We start from the raw sequence: 10,423 nt of genomic DNA, 5'->3' as shown, positions 1-10,423 counted from the left end.
GCTGGCCTTCAGGATTCCTAATCCAGCAATATTATAACTACACCTCCATCTCTCGCTCAATCCTTCCTTACTTCTCTGTCTATAACTGATTTGACCCTAATTTACCTCCTTTGCCCTCAGTCTTTCACTGTTTAGCTAACTGATTAGGAAACTGGCCGCTGGGTGTGACATTCATAAGATGCTAGGATATTAATTCATACGATGCTAGGATATTAATTCATACTTCAAACAAATAATGAAAGATGCAAAAGATGTGGGGAAAAAAATCCAACTCATAGCACTGTTCGTTCCAGCAACTTGTGGGCCAATGAAAAATAGATTATATTCTAATTAATCGACTCCATGTGATGAGACCAAGATTCAGAAATCTCCCCCACACCTCCAGTAACATTTTAACTTCTTTATTTATGAGCACTGGGTTCTGCTAACAACTGCAGAAAAGAGAAAATGGTACTGGTCCCAGTAATTGGCAAGAAAGCCCCTGGAGTTAGGGAAAACAAAATCTAATAATTGAGAAATGAGGTAATAGTGTTCAGACTCTCAAATAAACTTTTGTCTTGGGAATATAAGAGATGGGAGGGTGTGTACAATCCAGAATCCTTGCACTCAGGCCCAACACGGAATGGACAGTTTGAAATAATTAAAAATATTCAATTTTTTGTTACTTTTGGAAACATCTAACCTTGTTTATTACCATTTAAAAATATCAGACTCTCTACATTTTCTGTTAATTTATAAAATTTCCTTTAAATATCTCAAAAAGAATGTAATACAATCTAATTATTGTTTTAACAGAGAAGACAAGTAACTTTGGGCTTTGTTTGAGTCGTTATGGTAGAAACAACCCAGAAAGTCAATGTTGTGGGTTTCACTCTCGACACTGACACACTCTGCCGTGTACCAATGGACAGACTAATACCATTAGACTCGACAAAAGGGAATTTGTTTTTTTTTAATATTTAGTTTAAAACAAAATATTGAACAATATGCAGTTGAAACTTGAAGAGCATTGATGTCTGATTAAATATAAATAATGGACTTAGTGCAAGTGTCTTCCCAAATTGAAGACTATAAACCAACACTTTCTGCTTAGTCTGTCAGCTCGGACAATGATTTATACCATGGGTGGCTGTGACATGTGTTAGTAATTATCCCAAATAAATCATTCCAGGGAGTGGTTTATTGTCACCAAGCTGCTAATAATACTGAGATTCCACCATCTATAACCGGTCAGGTTTTTATCAATTGGTTCATCAATTTATTTTGATTATCTTTTAAGGGTATGACAGAAGAACATAAAGAATACAAGCAGGAGAAGGCCAAAACACTAGAGTCTGCTCCACTGTTCAATAAGATCTTAGCTGCTCATCAATGTCAGTGTGGAAAAAGTGAAACTACCTCCATACCATCTCCCTTAGTAACCAAAAATCCACAATGTATGCATTAATTGCACATCCATACAACTTCTGAATAATGTTTCAAAGATTCATAACCCTCTGCCTGAAAGAATTTGTCACCTGAGTCCATATGTTGAAGTTGTTAATTCCCTGGTTCCACACTCTCCAACAGGGAAAACAACCTTTCAACATGCTTCCTGCCAAGACCTTAAAGAATCTTGTATATTTCAGTAAGATCATTTTTCATTCTTCTAAACTACATGGAATCTAGGCCTAATCTGCACATTCTCTTAATTGTAGGACAACCCTTTCCACTCAAGACCTTCTTTGCACACTGAGGCGAGACCACCAAACTACACATTGTACTCCAAGTGTGGTCTCACCAAAGCAAGACTTCCTTACTCTTATGCTCCACTCTTTGCTAGGAAGGCAAACATAACAAGCAGTTAGAAAGGCAATGTTATGTTAGCTTACCTGAGATTCATGAACAAGGATCCCCAATTCCTTCTGCATTAAAACTTGTTTCACACCTTTTTAAAATAAAATCCACTTTCCATTCTTCTGGTTAAAGTGGATTAATTTCACATGCATCGTTCATGAACAAGTTCTGACACATAGCACCTATGACAAAAATGGCTTCCAAAGGAACTTGAAGGCAGGCAGAGTGCTGGTGGACCACCTCCCAACCTCCACCCCACCAGCTGCTGAATTTACAGTGTGGCACAATGGTGGCTCCTAAAGCTCTCCACAGTGATTTCAACCTGGGTCAAGGCAATCATTGAAACATCCCTTTGCAGCAATTGATCTAGAGTCCTGTTTGGGTAAGAGCGAAGTATACAGAGCAGCGTGGCCCACGGCCTACCACAAGGCTCAGCGCTAGCTCCAGCTATTGTATACAAATGGCCTGTCAACAACTAGGTGTCACAACTTTCTCCATGCTGGTGACTTCTGTTGTACGAACCAAGCTTCCTCCTTCCAAACCATGGTCCAGGCCTTCATGAACGTGTTAAAAGCAGACAGACTACTGCAGGTCATGGCATCTCGCATTGAATTCCCCCAAAATCAAATCCAGTGTATTCCACTCCCAGAAAGTCAAAACCTTGTTGTATATCTACATGGATGGTTAAAAAAAAATGGGCAGACTCCAACCCAACGTACTTGGGAGTGACTCGAGACAGGACTTTGTCCTCCCAGGAACATCTGAGGAAAGCAGTAACAGCAATGATCAAAACCAGAAGTGACCCATTAACCAAATCTCATTGAACCTACATGGGATGCTGCTACCAAAACCCTCCAGTCCTCAGCATTTGCCTATCACTCTATTCCTGATGAAGGGCTTTTGCCCGAAACGTCGATTTTCCTGTTCCTAGGATGCTGCCTGAACTGCTGTGCTTTTCCAGCACCACTCTAATCTAGAATCTGGTTTCCAGCATCTGCAGTCCTTGCTATTACCTATCACACTCCATAGCAGAGGACTGTGCACCTGCCGGCAAGGGTCATCTCACACACACACACGTCTTGTTGGCACTGAATGCAACAATGTGGACCCTACAGTCAATCCACCTCCCCTGGCTCCACGCCCTCACAACCATCACCCCCCTACACATCAGAGTGGCAGAAAAGCACAAGCTGGCTGAAACCATCCATGCTGCACATCACTTACCAACTCCACAGTGACTTGTTCAACCAACATTCAATCTTAGTGCCCCATTTGGAGCAAACTTCCTGTTGCTCAAGGAATGGGAAAAAAAAACAGAAATCACTAACAAGGTCCTCTTAACAAACCCTATCTGTCAGATTGCAGTTTTGAACTGACATGGTGAGAATGAACCTTAGGAAATAGGTTCAGGATAAGCCAAGGCCCTGGGCAGCAACCTTCACCGGTTGTACAAATCCCTTATACAATTGCGGGGAGACACAAGCAACACTGAACATTACCAAGGAATGTGTCCTTTAAGTGGTGGGCAAATTGCTTAGTTTAAGGTAAACAAGATGGCTTCAGGGATTTGTATTCAAAAAATAAAATACATTTTCCACACTCTACCATTTCCCCCCAACGCAACACACACACAATACTCAGATGAATAAAGAGCACAAAATTAAGCTTTTGATTATGGAAGAAACACCTATATTAAAACATGTATTAAAAGGAGCCAATACCAAGGAGGCACACTATTCAAGGGTAAGTAAAAGAAAGGAGAGACTTCTTGAGACAGGAAGTTATATATTCAGTCAGAGACATTTAGAATTAGAATTGCACCAGCTAAGAAACGTAGATGCTTCATTATTCTTTTCCAAGAAGCCTGCTATTGGTGGGAACATGGGAACAGGAGTAGGCCACTCAGCCTGTCGATACTGGTCTGGCATTCCACACAATCATGGCTAATCAAACACTTCAAAGCCTTTTACTCACACTATCTCCATAAGGTTAAAAATCACAACACCAGGTTATAGTCCAACAGGTTTATTTGGAAGCACTAGTTTTCAGATCACTCCTCCTTCATCAGCCTGATGAACATGAAGGAGCAGCGCTCTGAAAGCTAGCACTTCCAAATAAACCTGTTGGACTATATAACCTGGTATTGTGTGATTTTTAAACTTTGTCCACCCCAGTCCAACACCGGCACCTCCACATCATAACTCCAATTCCGAAGATTCATCACCATTTGACAAGAAACATCCCTCAAATCTGTCCTCAATGACAAGCCTTTCCTTTTAAACATGTACCCACCCTCACACCCCGGTTCTGTATTCCCCAACCTGGGAAACATCCTACCTGCATCTACCCTGTCTATGCCTTTAAGTAGGTTTCAATGGGATCACCTCTCATTCATTGCAACCTGATACATGAGTGCACGCTCGCCTCAACTGGACAAAATGCAAAAGTCAATTTCAAATAAACTACAATAAATCCTCACAAAGTTACGAATGAATACCTGAACATCATGAACCATGGTTTCCAATAGGAATCAATGTTACAGCCAGAGTTAGGTTCCTGTGACAATTTCTTCTTTCAAAGATGCAATGTGCTAATCAAAAATCTGTATTTGTAGCAGAAATAAATTGTGAAATAAATTGCTAAACATAAAATAACAGTTTACTGGTAAATACTTCAACTCTCCTTTACACTGGGAACAAACATCTGGGTGACTATGCTGCGGAACACCTTCACTCTGTCTATTAGAATTGGAATGACCTTCCAGATGTGTGGCCATTTCAAGAAAGCCACATCGCTCTCATGCTAACATTTTTATCCAGGACCTACTGCAATGTTCCATCACAGGCTCGAGGAACACCACCTTTTTTTACTTGGGCATTTTACAGCCTCGAGACCTCAGCACTCAATTCCACAGCTTCACAGCCTGGCATCATGACGTCTAACCTCCATTTTGTCTTGGATTCCCCTTCCCAGCCAAACAGACCTCTCTTGTTTGTATCTTGTATACTTGCTTTCAGCCAAGAGGACCCAGTTTCACCTTTTCACAGCTTAATTTACAAATGTTTTACATCTCTATTTCACTCTCACACCTATTAGAAAGGCTTTGTCTGTTGCATCAGGCCTCTACACCATGTGTTGCCCCTATACTGCTTCTGCCTAAAAAAAATCAAAACCTCCATTTTCCAACTTGTTTCAGATCTGAAGTCATACCCAAGGATGAAATGTTAACTCCGTTTCTCTCCCAAGATGCTGTTTCTTGAGTGTTTTCTATGATTGTTACTTCAGGTCGTTGCTTGGCAGAAAACAGCTTTCAGGTATTAAGTAGAAATTGTGTACCAAAAAAAAACCTTTAGAATAAATGTAAAACCGTAGAAATGCAATTTAATCTTAAATGACAGAAATTGAAAATACAGACCATGTAAAAATTGCATTCACTCGGTGAAGTTTTCAATTGACCTGGATCCACCTGGTGGGAAATGTAGGTCCATACAGACAGAACTAACTGCATGTTGTTTGAGGGGCTGTGCTGGAGGGTTGTTGAATATGGACTGAGGGCAGGGGGAGAGACAGTAGGAAGGCTCTGGGGACTAAGAGTGGGAGCAAAAGCATGGGGTAAACATCTTGAAAGCAGATAGATCATAGAAAGTGTAGTGCTTTGACCTAGAAAAGAGCAATTACAGATCCACCTGGATGTCATGTTCACGTTTACTGTATTTAATCTTGTGATTATAATCAGTGCTGATACCAACCAAACACCTAGAATTGAAAACTACATACAGGTTGCTCTGCAAAGCCTCTTTTCTAGGTCAAAGGGCTAAAGTTACAGATTTATTTCCTTAGAGAAAATAAACAAACAGTAGAAGGAAGTGGAAGTCAGAGCTAGGAGCACGAACTGAATGTGAATAAAAAAAAACTTGTTAAACACCACTACATAGATCCAAGATAAAATATACCACACCATATCAAGCTGTATAAGATGATTAAGTGAGTAAATTCTCAAAGCAAAGGTCAACAGAAGACTCTGGTTCAGGGCTGGGACAGTCAAAATGTAGGGAACATATAGAAGTCTTCACAGAAAGGATAATCAACAGCTACAATAAATTATTAGAAAGTGTTGTTTAGATCAGGTCACCGAGAGACATGTAGATGCAGTACTATTCTGGTATTTTGTAAGAATGAAATCAATTTGCCTGAAGGACTTTTTCCGCATTGAAAAGTATTTGGAAGCCAAATTAGCAACAGATAAACGAAGGATCACTTCTGAAAGCACAGTTTTGGCTAAGTATTACAGTGACATAAGCACCAGAAGTAGCAGCGTGTGTCCTGTGATAAGACTTCATTGTGTAGCAACACTTATTCAACAGGAAAAACATCAAAACGTTAACAAACCAACTATTTTGAGCTACCGTTCTCATCTTTTCTTAATTTATTCTTTTAGGTACCAAGCAGCACTTGAGTGACATACACCCAGATGCTATAGAACTTAACATAACCTCACCTTTCAACTTTATATTCTTCCTGATGAAGCAGGTCATGTGCCAAAGCCAGATGGAGGTGTTCCTGTGTTTTGACAGTCAATTCATACATTGACTCATGGTGCTGAACTGCAGGCTTAGACAAACAACATTTGATGGCATTACTACTGTGGAAATGCCCATTGACAACAACCTGAGGATCATTATGGATCAGAAGCCTAATCAGACCAGCTTTGCAAGCCTTCTAGCTCAGTTTTAGCTTTAGGGTGTAAGTTTGCTCGCTGAGCTGTAGGTTTGAAACCCAGACGTTTCATTACCTGGCTAGGTAACATCATCAGTGGCGACCTCCAAGTGAAGCGATGCTGTTGTCTCCTGCTTTCTATTTATAGGTTTATCCTGGATGGGGTTCTTGGGGTTTGTGGTGATGTCATTTCCTGTTTGTTTTCTGAGGGGTTGATAGCATCAAGATCTGTGTGTTTGTTTATGGCGTTGTGGTTGGAGTGCCAGGCCTCTAGGAATTCCCTGGCATATCTTTGCTTAGCCTGTCATTTCTCAAGAGGATTCCTCAAGAACAAACCACAACAAGCAGATTAAACACAGCCAGAAACCCTAACCACCTTACCATACAAAGAAGTTTCAGAAATGACAGCCAGACTACTAAGATCCCTTGGAATCCTAGTAGCACACAAACCCACCAACACACAAACAAAAACGAACAAACTTTAAAGACCCAGTACATCCCACGGACAAAACCAACGTCATCTACAAAATTCCATGCAAGGACTGCCACAAACACTACTTAGGACAAACAGGAAGAAAGTTAGCCACCAGGATACACGAACATCAGCTAGCCACAAAAAGACATGACCCTCTCTCCCTTGTAGTCCTACACATGGATTAAAAAAAACCCACCAATTCGACTGGGACAACACATCTTATCCTGGGATAGGCTAAGCAAAGACATGTCAGAGAATTCCTAGAGGCCTGGCACTCCAACCACAATGCCATAAACAAACACATTAGATCTAGATGCTATCTATCAACCCCTCAGAAAACAAACAGGAAATGACATCACCACAAACCCCAAGAACCCCATCCAGGACAAACATATAAATAGAAAACAGGAGACAACAGCTTCGCTTCACTTGGAGGTTGCCACTGATGATGTTACCTAGCCAGGTAATGAACCGTCTGGATATCAAACCTACAGCTCAGCGAGCAAACCTACACCCTAGACCAGCTATATAAATAAAGTTGCAAGAGTAGGTTAGGATCAGAATCTGTGGTGAATGGTTCATCTCATGGCCAACAACTCCCAACGCATAATAGGATCGTGATGGAATACTCTCCTCTTGCCTGGATGATGCAACAACCCAAAAATCTCAACACGCTTCAGATCAAACCAGATTAGGGCAATATTCACCAGTGTAACCATCCAATCCCTCCATCACTGGAGTACTGAGGCTACAGTCGGCACCATCTACAGAATGGGCATAAATGTAGGCTTTGCCAGATATGGCCCATACCCTGAGACTGCAAAATGTTTTACTTGAATCAATCACAGCCCACGAGGATGAACTCACATACAAATACATATTTTATTTAAAAATAAATCACACTTCATATAAACACACAGAGGCAGCATTGGGTACAAATATATGACTGACAATAAAACACACACCTTGCGAAAAATATTTCCGTGCCTCTGCTATCATCGAGTACAGCTGCTGAGGTCTCCATTTAGCAGAAAAATTGGGTCAAGTATTCAGAATAATTCATTAGCATGTCACAAACACCAGTACAAAGCATTCACATCATGCTCTGGGCATCTTTATTTAACAAACTGTAATCATAAACATTTAGTGTTTGATAGGCCCAGCATCCCAACAATTGGTCAAACAAATAATCAAGGGACACTGCCCTGCTTACATTCTGGGAAAATTCAGCCCGAGTACCTCAGAGCCACGGAGCTCAGTTCAATTCGATGACACAATTATATGGGTTTTTCATCCGTTTGTTAACCAAAAAAGTAGTAAATCAAAACATCCACAGCAATCAGACTGGAGGCTAACAATTGTGTAACTGATGGACGGCAAGTTCTAAATGGAATGACTTTGCAATAAAGGAAACCTGGAAAGGAACAAAGTTGCTCTGACTTGTACTGGCACTGAATATTCTGGGCATTTCCCATTCCTGAGACCCTGCAGCTTTTATCCGAGTCAGAGGTAATCAAACATGTCTAGCCAAATTGGCCATTACAATTTTTTTTAAAAGACAGGGAAGGAGGGAACCTGCTGCCCCTCTTTCTGTTGTGAGAAAATAGCTGCATATTTGAAAGTCTGCCCGCCATCCTTAATTGGATGGCATGGCCAAATTCTAGCTACTAATTGGCCAAATTCATGGAAAATCACTTCCATCAATGTTCTCTCTAAGCTGTGCAGCTACACATGCCATCAACATGCTTGGAAACCTTCCAACAACTCAGACAAAGATTTATGACTCCAAATACTAAAATGTATTTCACAGTATAAAACAATCTTAAAACTGTACTTACAAAATGTGCTGTGTTCTGAGGAATGATGGTGCCACAGCCAAAAGGTCAAAGTAAAAAAAAAACTGATTCTACTTACGGCTTTCAAAAAAATATACATCTATTAAAAATTCCCATTTTTAAAGGTGAATTAGTCAAAATGAAGAATTTCCGTACTGGGGAATGTACAAGTTTTCATTTTATCACATCCAGTACCAGCACTTTCAGTTTTAATGCAGGGTTAGGCTCGGTGTTTTTTGTGCTTCAACAGTGTATCTCAACTCCGGTCTCAAACATCTCCCAGTATATCATGATAATTCCATCCTTAGTTATACACCGGGCCTCTCCAAGTGAGATTGAGAATTCAGCGCTAACCAGTGCTGGACGGTGGGCAGTTTTTGTTTGCTACATATCCGATTAACATCAACTGGCTTCCAAATTCACCTGCTAGTCATCAGAGTTCTACCACCGCAAACTGTGGAAATGCAAGAGTGGTGCGTGAATCCATTCGCAGCTGAGACCTTGCAGTAAACGAATCACACATCAGTTCCTTGGTGCAAGCTGCAGCATTCTGACTGCAACAGCTGTCCTACCAACTCATTTCTTCTGTTTCGAGGTAGCTGTAGCCAAATTTGCTTTCTGAAGGAAGTCTTTCTGAGCCTGATGTCTCTGCAAAACCACCACAGCTTCATCGACCTAAGTGGAACCACAGACCAGAAAGATGGTAAACTAGACAGGAGAAGAACATGGCCTTCAAGATATTTTAATCCTACCTTTAAATTATTAATCAGATTAAACAGAAGTCTCCACATGACTTAGGCCAATAATGTGAATTCTTAATTTACTTAGCTTCAGTTTTAACAGAGATCATCGTTTCAGTTGACTAACAAGAATTTATCTTTATAAATAACCCACAGGTAGCATGGCTGTGATTCCACCATCTAAAAATACAATGGCCATGGCATAAATCAGCATAAAACCCTAAAATCTGATGATTTTGGTGTCAAGCTGGTGAATGCAGTTAGGAGGAGTGGGGAACATTACTTGTATAAATCTATATATAGTCCAATTCCATTAATATAAATTACCAATACCTGGCACTGGACCAAAAGAAATGTTCTGCAAGTAAATTTTGGAAAGCAGAGATATTGTCTTTGGTCTCTGCCACAAAATCTGTTGCCCAGCCACTAAGTCCAGAGATGTGCAGGATAGGTGGATTAGCCATGCTAAATTGCCCATCTAGGGATGTCTGCTCTGGGAGGCATAGTCATGGGAAAATGTAGGGATGGGGGAGGAGAGAATGGGTATGGGTGGGATGTAGTTCAGAGGGTCGGTGTGGACTCGACGGGCCGAATGACCTGCATCCACACTGTAAGGATTCTATGATTCTTAGTCCACCTCAATCTCTGGCTAAGATTGAGCCAGAGTGCACAGAGCCTCGGTGTCGTATCTGCCGATAGAATAAGTTTCTGGTCACATATCTGTGCCATGCCCGGAATACACCAGCATCTCAGTCTCTCCTTGCTATTGAAACCTTCATCCATGCCTTTGTTAGCTCTAGACTTGACTATTCCTACCTGCT

At 40.9% G+C, this 10,423-nt stretch overlaps 1 protein-coding gene across 2 annotated transcripts in view; it reads right to left on the bottom strand.

Annotated features, from left to right (window-relative positions):
* Window positions 1-7,890: 7,890 nt before the first annotated feature.
* LOC140463888 (E3 ubiquitin/ISG15 ligase TRIM25-like) overlaps window positions 7,891-10,423 on the bottom strand; it is a 30,050-nt gene continuing 27,517 nt past the window's right edge. For both annotated transcript variants that reach the window (XM_072558336.1, XM_072558335.1), the window contains one exon: window positions 7,891-9,537. In XM_072558336.1, coding sequence (XP_072414437.1) covers window positions 9,530-9,537 — 8 coding nt within the window. In that variant the 3' untranslated portion in view covers window positions 7,891-9,529. The remainder of the gene's footprint in view (window positions 9,538-10,423) is intronic.

Source organism: Chiloscyllium punctatum, chromosome 39, assembly GCF_047496795.1.
Source record: "Chiloscyllium punctatum isolate Juve2018m chromosome 39, sChiPun1.3, whole genome shotgun sequence".
Taxonomy (NCBI): Eukaryota; Metazoa; Chordata; class Chondrichthyes; order Orectolobiformes; family Hemiscylliidae; genus Chiloscyllium; species Chiloscyllium punctatum.
Note: the sequence above shows the minus strand (reverse complement) of the source record. Positions and strands in the feature narration are given on the sequence as shown.